At 43.2% G+C, this 15,693-nt stretch overlaps 1 protein-coding gene across 4 annotated transcripts in view; it reads left to right on the top strand.

Annotated features, from left to right (window-relative positions):
* The window catches only part of PRICKLE2 (prickle planar cell polarity protein 2), a 209,821-nt gene that overhangs the window by 124,901 nt on the left and 69,227 nt on the right, over positions 1-15,693 (top strand). For all 4 annotated transcript variants that reach the window (XM_045025108.1, XM_045025110.1, XM_045025109.1 and 1 more), the window contains one exon: positions 5,398-5,581. In XM_045025108.1, coding sequence (XP_044881043.1) covers positions 5,398-5,581 — 184 coding nt within the window. The remainder of the gene's footprint in view (positions 1-5,397; positions 5,582-15,693) is intronic.

The raw sequence follows: 15,693 nt of genomic DNA, 5'->3' as shown, positions 1-15,693 counted from the left end.
AAAAAACCCCCAACAGAAAGTAAATTAAAAGAACCCCAAATTATTATTTTTTAAAAACTCTCATGATTTCTAAGCCAATCTCATGATTTTGGGGAGCCTGACTCGTGCTTTCTGAATGCTTGAGGTTGGCCATGTTGATCTTGTCTCCCAAAGGCATCTCTGAAATTTCAAAGCATGTTAAAATAGGTACTTACGAGTTTCTGACATCATATTAATTACCATAGGGCAAGCATTTCTCTAATACAACTTGGCAACCCCCCACTGCCATCAGTGGGGATTGTGTGTGTGTGTATTCCAGGGCAGAATTAGACCCCTACTATTAAAAGACTGACGCCAGAAAGGCCTGCTTTGGAATGAAGATGAGATTTCTAGAAAGATGCTGAGTGATTGGCTTAATTTTCTTCTCCTTACCAAATGCACACACTGTTTTCTCAGACAGCCTTGGGTTCCTCTGCATATGTGGAAAAGTTACAGTCTGCCCAGAACTTTAAAGATAAAACATCACTATTGTTTTAACTTTAAAGATAAAACATCACTATCGATCAAAACATCACTATTGTTAAGTCAGTGTTTCCGGCTGGACAAAATGAAGTTAATGGGTTTACCCCGCAGTGAAATATGTGGCTATTCCTGCTCTGCGTTACTCTTTATATGGTAATGTACTTGGCATGCTAGCTACGAACCTCGAGCTTGTCCAGACTCTCATATTCTTACCTCATATGTACAACTGGCTAAACACCATCTTTGCAACGGTCAATGAGTGTTCCAGTTGCTGTGGTTTGCAAGGTCATGGTGTTAGTGATACTGAATATAGAGGTGAGCATTCACGGGGCCTGATTCTGATCAAATGAGAACTAACTCCATTGATGCCACTGGAATTACACCAGTGTGAAACCAGAGTCAGAATCGGGTCCCCTTTACCTTTCAAATATAATACTGGCACTGTCTTCTCATTTTCGTCATCTCTCTGCATAATTATAGGTGTATCTGCTTATTGCACCAATCATTGTTATGCCTTTGCCTCATCAGTTTCATCTCACAGAGGTGAAGTTTGAAATCTACACGTTTCTATCAGATTTGCACTAAGGGAGATTATTTTTAATTGAATTGGGCTAGAAGCTCATAAAACAAAGATAAATATGTCTACCCATATAGAGAACAAATGGGAACTATATTTTCGTAAAGAAAAGTACCCACAGGGTATTGCATATAGCCTTCATGAAACATCAGATCCCAACATTCATAAAATAAGGTTTTCAAAAATATTATTTTCTCAGCTTTCAATTATATGGTAGCGCAGTAAATTGTAATGGTTCAGCTATACCAGACCCCAGGGCATTCTATAGAAAACGACAGGGCTGCAGCCCAGTCTGACTGATCATTGTATACTGGTTGACAATATGCTAGTGAGTCAGAGACTGAAAAGTGGGGTTGTTTAGGATGGTGTAATGAGAGGAAAGGTAGAAAATTCAACTCCTTGATGGCAAGATCTTGACATCTATAAAATCTTCCCAGAGAAATGACAGAAGTCCCATCCTCTGAGACATTCAACACTGAAATGGGCAAAGCCTTGGAAAGCTCAGTGTCCAGAACAATTCCACACAGCTGGGGAGATGAACTAGATAAGCTATTTCATCTTTGCCTCTCCAGCTCCTCTGATTATATGAACCATTCTTTATACAGGCAGACGTTTTCCTGCTAGGAGATTGCACTGACCCACAGTAACTGGGACACAAAACATACTCCCTTAATAGATTATTTTTAATACACAGACTACAGTGTGAAATGAACAGCGTCCCTAAGGGATGGGACAAATTCATCCAGTGTAGTTGCACCAAGGATAAACTGAGTCCTCTCCATAAGAGTGAAGGTCTGCAGCCGGGATCCCTTAGTTGGTGAAATGTACATGTATGGTAACAGCAGGAGAGACCATTTGTACAATGCTTAGCACAATGGGCTGTGCTCCAGGACCTGGCCTTCTGAGTGCTATAGTAATACAAATAGCAGAATAATAAATAACTGAAACGTGTAGGAAGCAAGGCTATGTATGAACAAGCTTCCTGGGTTTTTTCCTCACAAGCCGAGTTGTATATAGACATGGTATCAGTGACGTGATGAGACCCAAGTAGGGTAAAGCAAGGATTCTGACTGACCATTCAAATTTTTTGCTGTTACTTCTCATTGTTAGACACTTTTTTTCATTTAAAAAAATCATCATAAATGTTTACCTCATTTAATAATAACTGAAAACTTTGGTCACATTCTTGGCAGTTAAGTACCATTAAATATTGTGGCCCTATCGCTGGACGGGAGTGCATAGATTGTTTTGTTTAATGTTACAATGTTTGTACTTTCAAAAATCTTGCTGTCCGGACAATGTCACAATTACGCAGTCCTGTACCTTGTATAAAAGGCAGTCCGATCTATGATAGTGTTCTGGTTTCAGTGTGAGCTACTCCAGTTCCTCCAGAATGGATGTGATTAGAAGCCCACAATGAAACTAACAGCCAGAAGTAGAACAGTCTAAACATTCATGCTGGGGCCTGCTCCGACTCCCACTGAAGTGTATGGGGACCATTGCTGTTGATTTCAGTGGGAGTAGGATCAGGCCCCTGGTGAGAGGTGCCCATGACACACAAACTGGAAGAAAATAGAACATTAAAAGTAGCGTCGGAGCCTACGACTAGTAATAACCAATTGGCTGAACAGTGACAATGTTTGTGACATGAGCAGTTTGGGGAGAGATGGGTAAAACCCATTTCCATTGTGCTTATGTTACTGCTACTTTAATATCTGTTATGTATATCTTTCCTCTCAACTGCTCTTCTGTTGAGAGAGACAGTCAGGAATTAGGATAATTAGGAAAAACTTTTTCACTAGGAGGGTGGTGAAGCACTGGAATGGGTTACCTAGGGAGGTGGTGGAAGCTCCTTCCTTAGAGGTTTTTAAGGTCAGGCTTGACAAAGCCCTGGCTGGGATGATTTAGTTGGGTTTGGTCCTGCTTTGAGCAGGCAGTTAGATGAGATGATCTCCTGAGGTCCCTTCCAACCCTGAAATTCTCTGATTCTATGAATTCAGTCAATGATAAATCTGCTGTATGTTCTGGTTCTCTTCTCTGCATTCACCATTGTCTTCATTTTGCCCCCTGATATTGGAGGGTTTTTTGTTAGTTCCCCATGCTGAAAATATTGTGTTGCTGGCTGGCTGAAAGAATGTGATTGCTATCCTGAGAATGACATTTCGTAAAACAGAACTAAACCCTCTAGAACAGTGCTTCTCAAAGCCGGTCCACCACTTGTTCAGGGAAATCCCCTGGCTGGCCGGGCCGGTTTGTTTACCTGCCGCATCCTCAGGTTCGGCCAATCACAGCTCCCACTGGCCGTGGTTCACTGCTCCAGGCCAATGGGGACGGCGGGAAGCGGTGCGGGCCAAGGGATGTGCTGGCCGCTGCTTTCAGCAGCTCCCATTGGCCTGGAGCAGCGGACCAGTGGGAGCTGCAATCAGCTGAACCTGCGGCCGCGGCAGGTAAACAAACCGGCCCGGCCCATCAGGGGCTTTCCGTGAACAAGCGGCAGCCCTAGTTTGAGAACCACTGCTCTAGAATACATATCAAATTCTGAAATGCTAAGTATTAGCCTCTAACAACATTATTTATTCCTACCATATTGCCGCATGTTGAGCTGCTTCTAATCATACCATAAAATGAGATAGAGACAGTTGTGAAACCAGCTGCTCTGCTTTTCCACAGTAGCTGATTAATTAAAGTATTCACATGAAATTGTGCCTGGATTATTTTTTAAGGTAACAGCCACAGGCTATATTGAGCCCCTTTGATGGACTGGATGCAAGCCAGACGCGCTCTGTGCATTTGGTCGGTGTGTATTTTAGATCTGATGAAAAGTAGAAAATGGGAAAATCTGGCAGATCTCCCTGGCTTGACTTAACGGAGCCTCTTGACTTTTGCGAGGGTGGAAGGGCTCTGTGGAAATGTAGACAAAAACTGGATCAGAGTCCTAATAATATTAGCTCTCTTTGAAGCCATGGCTAAAATGAAATAAGGAAGTTTGGGAGAAAAAGGCCACAGAGTCTACCTGTTCCTGCTTTCAGGTTTTCCTTGGCTGTAAATTATAGCAAAAGAAACCAGCAAACTGTAAACCCATTCCTGCTCTTGTTTTCTGTATTGCTTGATCGCTTTCTGAGTAACAGATAGCAGGCTTGAATCTGCCCTTGCTGCAGTAGCGTAAATCATCGCTGAAGTAAATAGTGCAAGTGAGCGCAGAGTCTTGCACATTAAACGGAAAGCACACACTGATAGGCCATGTTACGGAAAAGCATTTTATCTTCCTATACCGCCAATAACAGCCCCATTTATCCAAACTCCACTCCCTCGTCTCTGAATCTCAGTCCCCCAGTGTGAATCATACCCAGCAACCTCCCTGGTTACACAGTCTCCCATCACTCCATTCACTGACTGTGCTTAATGTCCTTGAAGCAGTTCAGGTAAATGGGGTTGTACTATGTATCTTCTTGGCCTTTCCCCAGTGCTTCCTTCTGCTCCCATTCAAGACCATGGAAAACCTCTCCTTGACTTTAATAATGCAAGATCAGGCTGAATGAGCTAAAAAAAGGTTGATACATGCGATGAATTAAACTAGTGCATTTCTGAATAGCAACTTTTAGGGTGTTCTGTTACTAGTTATTTGTATTGCAGTAGCACCTGGAGGTCTCAGTCAGGGATTGGACCCCATTGTGGTAGGTGCTATACAAACGCATGTAACGGATGATTCTTGCCCTAAAGACCTTACAATCTAAGTAACTGAAAGAGAGACGATTGCCATGGGATTGTGTTTCATAGCATCCTTTAATTTAACACGCTTAGATTATAATACGTTTAATGCCATTTTAAAGCAGATTTATGCAATTAGATTGGCAAAGGAACTTTTCATTCACATCTTTCCATTTAAACTGACATTTTCCATAGTTAATAGTACAGGCCAGGTCCTCGGCTGGTGTCAGTCTGAAGTCACTGCAGCTCTGCCCGTTTAAGCTAGCTGAGAATCTGCTCTACACATATTTATTAGCCCCGTGGCAGTTTATTTCTCAGCATAAAGGAGGAAACAATTCTCTCTCTGCCTACCTTTAACAATCTGATACAGTCCTTGACTCTCCAAGGTTGTTTTAGAAAGTCTGGACTTTTTTTTCCCCAGGAAAGACATGAATACTGAATTAGAGAACTGCTCTGGATGAATTGGGTTATTGCCAGGGGCATGCTGCCAATGAGTGTGTGTGTTTATAGTTAGGGATCTGAGCTCTGCTGATTGGCAGCGATCACTCAGATTGTTTGTTTCTTTTTCAAAATGAAACTCATGGTTGGATCTGTTTCTTCACAATTTACAGGAAGATTTGCCTTCACTGTAAGTGCCCGCAAGAAGAGCACTTTGTAACAGTAATGCCACTGGAGATGGAGAAGACGGTGACCAAGCTCATGTTTGACTTTCAGAGGAATTCCACTTCTGATGATGACTCAGGCTGTGCCTTGGAAGAGTATGCATGGGTGCCTCCAGGGCTGAAGCCAGAACAGGTAAAACCTTTGGTTTAAAATGTACTTTAAAACTCTCTTTTAGAAACAATTAGCCTGATTTTTCAGGGGTGTTGAGTAGGAGATATTCACTTGCAATATGTTCTTCAGTCACTAGATGTCTCTGTGTGCTGTAGTGGAACAGATACAGTGTGGCCTAGGTAAACAAGTGAGACAAAGCTGGGACTTGTGCTGTGTGGAACCTGCCCCTTTTTCTTTTTTTTTTTTTTGGTCACTGTAGCTGTTTTCGGTAATGCCTCCTCTTTAAGAAAAACTGAGTCTATATATCATGACACATAAGGAACCAAAGTAATTGTGTGACTTCCTGCACTAAAACCAAAGGAACATGTGAGGTACCCAGCCCTTCTAAAGATCTGGACAAATGCTCATACTTTCCCCATATGGGTTTGGTTTCTCATCACACGATCTATAACTCACCGGATAAAGTCACTCAAATGACTAAAATGAAGGTTGCGTATTTCTAGATAGGAAATTAGTAGCGTGGATTTATCCCAGTATGTTGTCAGTGTAAAATGTTCATTTATTTCGATTACTTGCAGTTTACTTGATTTGTTTAGCCTTTATGCTGAGCTTTTACATTTTAGACTTAAAGCTTAATTTCCAGAGGAGATTGTGAAATGAGGTTAGCCTTGATAATTGCTATGGTGATCATTTTGAAATCATGCAAGGAGGCTGAAACAGGGTGGGAAGCCTATATTCTTAGTCTTATATTAGCTGTCTTTAAATATTCTGTTTTCCCTAGCTTTATTCCGAAAGTCTTTGGCATTTCCTGAAATATTTTGGCACCACCCATAGCCTGTAAATATTATCTGTCAGACTGGAGAAAATCCAGTTGCATTTTTCTTTCTTGTCTCTGCGAGCATTACAGCAATGCCCAATCCCGGCTTTAAACTCCTTGGCACCTTACATTTCATCTATTGCCATCTAGCTGGGCTAGTTCAGATTCAGCATTGTTTTCTTTCAGCTTTCACAAGAGAGAGATTTCCTTTGTGCCTTCCCAGAGACTCGGAGGACACACATTTAGAGTCAAAAGAACCTAAATTCCAATATAATGGTGGCATATGCTCCAAAAGAACATTGAGGTCAGCCCCTTGTGTGGGTGCTTGTTTTATTTCCAAGATGCTTTGAATGCAGACACATCCTGAGAAATAATGCATGTGCACGGAGCATTGGTTCAGGGTCTTTTAAATCTAAAAATGCTGCCGAGGATGTTGAAAGTCTGACTTACCGCCCAGGTTAATCCATTTTAGTCTATTAGCTTCCAGCTTGTGCTTCTCTCTGAGGTCACTTTGCTCCTTGACATGAATATTAACTTTCTAGTTATGGTTCTCGGTCCACCTTATTTGATCTTCAGACTAACAAATGTGCAACTCTGGGTCTGGCTGTAATCACCACGGAGATGACAGAGACAGAATACGTACTGTGAACGAACAAAGTCTAGTGCTGTGAACCTAACTCGCTGTTGCTAAGATGGATGCTTTAAGACTTTCTGCTGATCTTAGCCAGGAGCCATTTTGGGACCCATCCTATTTCTGATGAGCCTCTAAGGGCACAGCGTCATGGGCTGACTCATCTATACTGTGGAAAAACTAGGCCAATATTAGACTTTGCAGCCTCCCTAGGAAAAGCAACCGGTGGGACCCTGGTGTGCTGCCATAATTAAGTCCACACACTTGATACCTGTCCCTTCCCTCATCCTGCAGCCTGTCTACTAGGCCCTGACCCCTACATCTGGCCCCAGTCCATTCATGAAGTTCCAGACCATTGGGTGATGCCCCCTGAATGGATCAGGAGGTGGAGTGAAGCACAGTTACCAAGAGGCATAGCTGGGGTTGCTCAGTGAGGGGATTCAGTCTCTGCAGCAACTCGCTGGTACTGGAGTTGTACATAACTGCAGCCCAGCACATGGCTTCCTGGTTGATAAGTCAGGTGTGTGTACATGATGTGGAGTCCCTGGAAGCACTGTGTCTTATGCAACTGTGTAGGCCTAAGGCAGCCATTAAACTAGCTATTGGGCGACGTTCTGATCTGGTCTGGATTCGCTTCTGTGAATCTGGAGTAAATCTACTGAAATATGGATTTGCGGACAGTGACTGTTTCCATGTTTTTTGTTACTTTTCTATAGCATTTCTCTGATGTGCTGGTGGGGGGAGTTTTTCTTTAGTTTTCAACTCTACTAAAATCTCTTTAAAAAAAAAAAAGTCTGAGTAGATTAGGAAATAATCCCGTGGAAGACTAGGGCTTTCTTGATATGTTTGGAACACAGAGCTTCCATCTCAGTAAGACACAATAATTTACTAAGAGCCTTTGAAGGCTATCAGAGGAGAAGATGGCCAACATCCATCATTCATGACCAATTAGTCTTAAACTGCTGCTTCTGTCCAAGATTGCCAGCGATTTAATGTTTCCTTTTTCTGTTTAGTTCCCCCAGTAGATCTAAGGTCTGCAAGAAAAGAAGTGTTTCCATTTTCCTTTGGCATCTGTAGATGAAATTATGAATGAATATGAGGTCACATTCCCATATGAGGTCACATCCAGAAATCCCTTGTCCACAAATACAGTAGCGGGTTTTGACAGCTTTGATATATTATTACAGTATTCTGATGGTCCAGAAAGTCTCTACCTAGATGTTTGTTAAGTATATCTTCAGAAGAGTCGGTGCAGTCAGACAAAGAATGGGGTGGGTTCTTGCCCACTTGTTCAAAGATGGTCCATTGGAAAATGACGCATGCTGACCGTGTAAGAATCAGGTTGGTAACTTGGCACACATTGTTTAACAGTAATAGAAATTTGGGGTCAAGGATTTTATAAATAATGATATAAGAGTTGTGTTTATTAGCTGGGTTAAAACCACATTAGCTAAACAATGGTGTTCAATGCATGGGACTACAAAGTCTTATACAAAATGGCTGTCATTTGACCTCAGCTGTGGAAAAAAATTGATCTCAGAAGACAGAAAAGCTCTTAAGTCCCAATTTCAAAAGACTGGAACATTGGCATGAAAGAAATTGCTTCATGGACCTGATCCAAAGCCCATTTGACTTCAATGGATCAAGGCCTCTGTGAGCATCCGATTTATAAGATTATCTGAAAATGTCTTTTTTCTTGGAAAGGGATTTATCTCTTAGGTGAAGGAAAACACAGATATGCCTGTGAGGGGTATGTGTGATGGCTAGGGACGAACAATTATAGGGAAGGCCTATCCAGTCCAAGACCGGTTTTGTGCAGTATTTGTCGTTCCTCCATAGTTCATTACTCTTATATGTGTTTTGCATCTCAGTATTAAAAAACCAATAAAGATGAGTAAATTGGAATCACAGACCAGCACTCTCTGCTGACTCAGGAAATCTGGGAGACAGTGTCAGGAGCCAAAGTCTTGGCTGGAGCTGGTGCTCTGCTAGCTAAATCTTCACAGGGCTCCCTGCAGGTATGTTCCATTAAGGGCATACATTTCAGATTGTAAATGTGTAGTTTCTATATTGTTGGACACTGCAGGAGGGAGGGGGGGGTTGGAGTTCCCAGGGGCTGTGGTTTGTTAGCTAGAGAAATTTAGACCAAGCTTTAACATCCCTACTTCATTTCTGACTAGGAGGAATTTTTGCAGGTTTATAGCTTGTTACAGGAGCACTCGTTTGCTCTCCCAATGGCTTTCGAAATTCAAAGTGGCGTCAGTGCTGGTTCCAATTTTTCCGAAATGTCATATAGACTGAGCTACAGAGATATTTAAAAGCCCCGTCAAAGCCAAAAGCTTGACGCAGCCTTAATGTTGGCATCTGTACTGTGCCTCAATAATATGAGAGAAAGGGGTGTGATGGGCATGTTCTGTAAGTTGAACAAAAGACAGTATTTAGTGCTCCTCTCTTTCAACTGCCCCATAACCTCCAATTGGGTTTCCTGTCATTCCCAGACTCAAACCCCCCTTTATGTAGCAACAAAATTTAATCCCCTCTTGTTGATAGCACAATTGCTCAGGACAAGTCCCTTAAAAGTTATAAAAATGTGATCTAAGGTAATAGTGCTAAGGGTCATGAGACCAATTTCTTCCACAACAAACACTGCAATCTTGGCCTTGAGAGCTTTGCAACATGGTGTGAAAGGAGCAGCTGTCACAGAGAATCTATTCAATAGTTAATACATGCAGTGGCTTCTGTTTTGTATCTTTGGCTAGACATATACGAAGGAGGCCTAGTTTATAATACCCTCAAGCTACAACAGTAGCTATTCTAGCCGTTAAGCTGTAGGGCAAAGAACAGCCAAGGGTCTCCTAGAGCTTTAGTCAAATTCGCAGACTTAACCACTAAATTAGTTGTCAGCTATTGCAGCTTTGCATACGGGAGAAGGAAAATGTATTTTTAGATGCTCTGCCTTGCTTTGCTACCTGTGCATTGCTCAGGTTGTGCAAAAGGATCAGACCCCATCTCCCAGCTGAAGATTGCACAGGGTTGGGGAGTCTCCAACAGAGAGAAGGCCAGTATAACCAGGTCACCCTCACTACAGCCCCTGATGCAGTGGATGTGTTGGTGGCAGACACGAGAAGTGGCCAGGGCATGCTGTGTTCTGCCAGATGTTCCCTTGGGGCCCTTTGCCAGCTGGCGCAGGTTACAGTAGCTTCACGCTGCTCTAGATTCATAGATTTGTTTTACTTGGAATATGTTTTATTGTCTCTGTAGATTCATCCTCTAACATGCTGTGGGGCGATGCTGGGAATCAGGGAACAGTAACCCTGTTCATGGCGCCTGCCTCTCTCTCTGCTTCATTGAATGTAATCATGATAAAGCGGAGAATCCAACCCGTTGTTCAGTGGGATCAATTTGGTCCTCTAGCTGATGGAAATGGCTGGAGCAGTTTGATTCTTGTGGAATTTCCCTTCCCTGACTTGTACTATCTTGTACTAGCTTGTTTGTATAAACCGTTAACAACAGAAACCAGATGCTGATAGTTCTCCATTTATTTTTCTTTTCTTTAAACTGAATCTAAAGTAGTTTACATGTTTTGAAACTGGAAGTGTATGTGTCCTGGGCAGCAGAGGTAAGAAGCAGGGGAAATATCAAGGACAGGGAAATTAAAATTGACACATCCCACAGTGTTAGGTCTTTATTTCAGCATGCAACATCCGCTACCTTTGCATGTTAGTGTGGCTCCAAGTCTTATATGCTACTGTAAATACGAAAGAATTCTCAGTTGGTACGCTCCGGTGGATTTCTAAACATGCCAATGACGGTACCTGCAGTAAATGATTATCCCAATTCTCGCAGGCTCCTTGGATTAGTGCTGTTAGGAGGGGGGTTGATGCAGTGAGTTGGTAGATCCCAGCATAAAATAACTGCTAATCATTTTTACAAGTGATCTTAAAGGGTCATTGTAAGGCTACAGTTAGGTTTTGTCCCCTCCTCGTTTCCCTCCCAGGCTTTTACAAAATCTAACACTAGTCAATATTTTTCCACAATTTCCTTCTTTTCCTGTAATGCCAATGAAGCCGGCTTGCTTAAAGAATGTTTGCAAACCAAGCCTTGCGGAGTTCTGCTAGAGCATGAGTGTGGTTGTGTAGAACACCACTGAAACTGACTCATCTACTTCTGCCATCCATGCCAAGAGAAATGGAAGAAGTAAAACCAGCAAAAAGTTTATGGGGTCACTGGTAACAAAGGGATTTTTTAACTCTAATATTTTTTTTACCTGTCTCTGTTCCTTTAAATGTGACTAGAAAGACAACAGGAACAACACTGCCGGATAATGACTGAATAAGAAACATGGCAGAATTCTGATTTGCCAATAAGAGTTCTGAGCAATCCCCATAAAAAGAGCCAGATCCTCAGCATATTGAGGGGTCGCCCTTTGTCCTATGCCACCCTCTCTGCAGCCCTGGGTGTCTTGATGGGGGAGGAATGGCCTCTGATTTTAAAGGAGCTGAGAATCTGACCCATGCTGTACCCCAGATAATTCAGATCTACCTGTGCTTTGCCATTAGACCTCCAGAGTTTCTAAGGGCCCTTGAGGGTGCATGTAGACTTATAGGATGATGAAGTTCTCATCCCACCTAGGATTTTCATCTACGATGCACCTTACCCGAGTACACCTGTCTTGTACCGTGAGGCTTAAAATCAAAGACAGAATGATTTCCAGCGCCGGAGGCATGGGATTATATGCACACCTTGGTGTTCCTCAATTATAATATGGATTAATGTGGTTTTAAATACTAACAAACATACAAGGATTCTTTTAATATGATTTCTTTCCTGCCAGAGAGATTTATTTATTCTTCCTGCGTGATCGCCGCTGGGCTCCATTAGCTAGTCAAATTGTTTGTGGTCGCACCCCGATCTTAGATGAGTTTTCATTTGTTCTCTGTGTGTTTATCGCTAGGTCCATTCCAACACTTGTTATCCAAATCTAGTTCACCCCCCTGTGCACGTCCTCTTACCCCCCCCCCACACACACACTCTGTCTCTCTGAGCCAGAACAATGGTTCAGCCCAGTATGGAATGTTTAGGGAGGAAATTAAGTGGAGAGATTCCAGAGGCTCACGCCAAAATCCAGTCTTCGTGTATTAAAATAGAAAAAATAATTGGCCTCACAAAACATTTTGACTTCCTAGCTTGGATTTAATTATAGTGTCCAGGCCCAGCCCGGGACAGAAAGTGGGTGAGGGAAGGGATGGTCTCCTGGTTAAGCCATTGGATCTGGGAGTCGAGATCTGGGTTTATCTCCTGACTTTGCCAGAGATTTCCTGTGTGACCCTAAACCAGCCATTTAATCTCACTGCTCCTTAGATCTCCATCTGTAAGATAGAGGACATAATACCTCCTTTCTGTCTTGTCTGTTGAGCTTGTTAGCCCTTCAGGGCAGGGGCTCTCTCTTACTATGTGTATGTACAGTGTCTAGCACATGGGCCTAGATCTCAGTGAGGGGAACCTAGACATTACCGTGGTACGACTACTACGAATAGTAAGTACTAGTCATCTCTCTGTGGTATCTGACTAGCTGTTTATGTGTTGGCTTCATACAAAGGCTGCTTGTCAAAATATATTGTATCATATACTATTCATGAGGAAACATGATGGGCCAAATTTTCAGAGGGATTTTAACCCTTCCTCTAATTTTGCAGATGCTGTAATTTTCATGCATGGAAGTTGTAGAATTGTGTTCCGTGGACATGTAAATAAGGGCACATGCAAAATTCTGGAGGTATATATTTTTTTAATTTAGCCCAGTCTGAATCGTATAAATATAAACTCCAACTACAGCAAGAGAACAGTGTTCATTTCTTTAGAGGTATCTCAGTTTTAAACACACACTATTAAAGTCCATGAAACGTCTCGTAAAAATGCCATTTAATAAGCTAGTCTTCAGGGAGAAGTCAGAGTGGGACTAGAACCTGGATCCCTGAGTTTTAAGTGCTCCGCCGGATGAGTTGCAGAAGCAGCTCTCCTAGTTGAAGCCAGTGCAGACTTGTTTAAACTGTTTGCTGCATTCTTCCCTCTTAAGCCAACATCCGTTTTCAAGCTCTCACACAGAGGGTCATGAGATGAGGCCGCAAGTGGATTTCACATACACACACATGTACCAGCAGAAACGGCCCCACACCTCATTATGTAAACAGCTCTCCATGCCGACATGATAAATTCACTTTCGGTGAGGGGTCAGTGAGGAGGGATAAGAACTCTGTATGTTCCCAGATAGGATTGTAGAATCAGGAGCTCTCTGCTGCATAAGCAAATCCTGCAGCAATGTTAGCTCTCTCTCGTGAGTCCCCTTCTGGTCCCTGATTAGTCACATGTAAGATGTGACTCATCATCCTGCTGTCACTGGTGGACTTCAATGCAGCCTGCTCCCTGACTGACTGCTGACATTCGTGGATTTTGCACAGAGCCATAGGCTGGATATAAATGTGTGCCTCTCAGTAACTCCTGATTGAACAATATGCTGCAGATCCACACCCAGTTATATACCTAATGCTTTTAGTTTGCATAGGGCTAGACCCTGCAAAGTTCTGAGGGTATGGCTACACTGGCGGGTTGCAGCGCTGGAAAGCCTCCACCAGCGCTGCAATTAGTAAGTGGCCACACCTGCAGGGCACTTCCAGCGCTGCAACTCCCTGGCTGCAGCGCTGGCCGTACACCTCACTCGGCATGGGGAATAAGGATTCCAGCGCTGGTGCTGCAGCGCTGGTCATCAAGCGTGGCCACACACCAGCGCTGTGATTGCCCTCCAGGGTATAAGGATGTATCCCAGAATGCTTTTATAAATTACTCTCTTTGTTTTGTTATGCAGCCTCTCTTTGTTTTGTTGTGAACGCCGAGCTCCGTAGCTCCGTTGATCCCGGAGCTGTTTATCTACAAACACAGCTCCTGTTTGCTGTGATCAATCTGTGAACAATCAAATGAGATAATGAGGCAGGCAGGGAGTGAGTGTAGGCTTGACAGAAACAGCGGGGGCAGAGGGGAGAAAGGGAGTCCGTTGGCTGCAGGCTGTTTGCAGTTAAGAGTTAAGGGTAAGGGATCAGGAACATGTTCTGATTTTTCAAGTCAGGAAGCTAACACACAGTGTTGGCTCCAAAAATCCACTCTCTCTCTCTCCCCCCGCTCCCTGTCACACTACGCCCCACCCCACCCCCCTCTTTTGAAAAGCACCATTGCTGCCACTTGAATGCTGGGATAGCTGCCCATAATGCATCACTCCCAACAGCGCTGCAAATGTGGCCACACACCAGCGCTGGTAGCTGTGAGTGTGGCCACACACCAGTGCTGGCCCTGCACAGCTGGACGACCAGCGCTGCAGATTTGTAAGCGTAGCCATACCCTGAGTGTGCTGGCCATGATCCAAGGAAGCACTTGAGCATGTGCTTGACTTTAAGCACATGAGTGAAGCTCATCAGAAGCAAGCTCCTCACAGATCAGGACACACCGACTCAAAGCGGTGCCAGACCCTGCCTGAACAACAGATGCAAAACCTGCAGACATAATATCTCCACTGGTACGATTATCAATACCCCCCACAAGAGATCCTTCAACATCCTCGGTTCCTATACATGCCAATCACAACCTGTGGTGTATCTCATCCAGTTCACTAAATGCCCCAACAACAACTATGTGGGGGAAACCAGAAAATCACTATCCTCTCGAATGAACTCGCACAGAAAAATGATAAAACGACAAAAACACCCTATCATCCGTGAGTGAACGCTTTTCACAAAGCGATCACTCCGTATCTGATCTCTTAGTCCTTGTCCTCAAAGGAAACCTGCACAACACCTTCAAAAGACAAGCCTGGGAGCTGTGTAAAACCCATGTTCAGTGTTTATATCAACCAAACCCAGATACTTAAGCTTCCTGCATTAATGATCTTGGAACTTTGGCAACATGCATCACCTGCTAAGAAAGGCATTAAGGACAGGCGGGGTTGAAGCTGAGATGCTGGAAATACCAACTATGTAACACACTGCCCATGTGATCACGTCTCCTTTAGTTGTGTTGGCCAGACACTAGAATATTGTTACTTTCTCACAGCTAAACAAGTTCTCCCGTAGCCCCAGAGTTAGAGAGCTGTGGTTTTGGTATTGAAGGCTCTGATATTACAGTAATGAAGACCATGCAGCTATCTGGATAGAAAACAAAGAGGGAGATCAGTATCCCTGTGTTACGTTTTAAGAGCAATAAAGCTTTTAAATATTAAAAAGTTATTTATGTTGTGGAATTGTATTTCGGGTGGTTGTTGCTACAATGATCCCAATGAAACCGAAGCAGAGGAATAGTCTGAACTGTAAAAAGGGCTTTATTTTGGCAATTTGAGTAATCAGATCCCAGACTGACATTTTAATGAGAAATAAGTAAATAAGAGAGTCTCATTGGCATGTGGCTGTAGAAACATGAGAGCGATTATTTTTCAGAACAGCTGATGCAGTTTATATTTCTAAACACTCAATCTCAGATGTTCAGATACCATCCAGAGTTTGTCCTGGGAGGGAAAAAAATGGTTGAGCCCCACTTTGCGACAGCAGCTCAAGGCAAAAGAGACAGCTGATGCTACTCCCTATTCCTTGCACATGGAATGTCTTTGTGAAACAATAGCTTAAATCCCTGCAGTGTGTGCAACCT

This window comes from Mauremys mutica, chromosome 7 (assembly GCF_020497125.1).
Source record: "Mauremys mutica isolate MM-2020 ecotype Southern chromosome 7, ASM2049712v1, whole genome shotgun sequence".
Lineage (NCBI taxonomy): Eukaryota > Metazoa > Chordata > Testudines > Geoemydidae > Mauremys > Mauremys mutica.
Note: the sequence above shows the minus strand (reverse complement) of the source record. Positions and strands in the feature narration are given on the sequence as shown.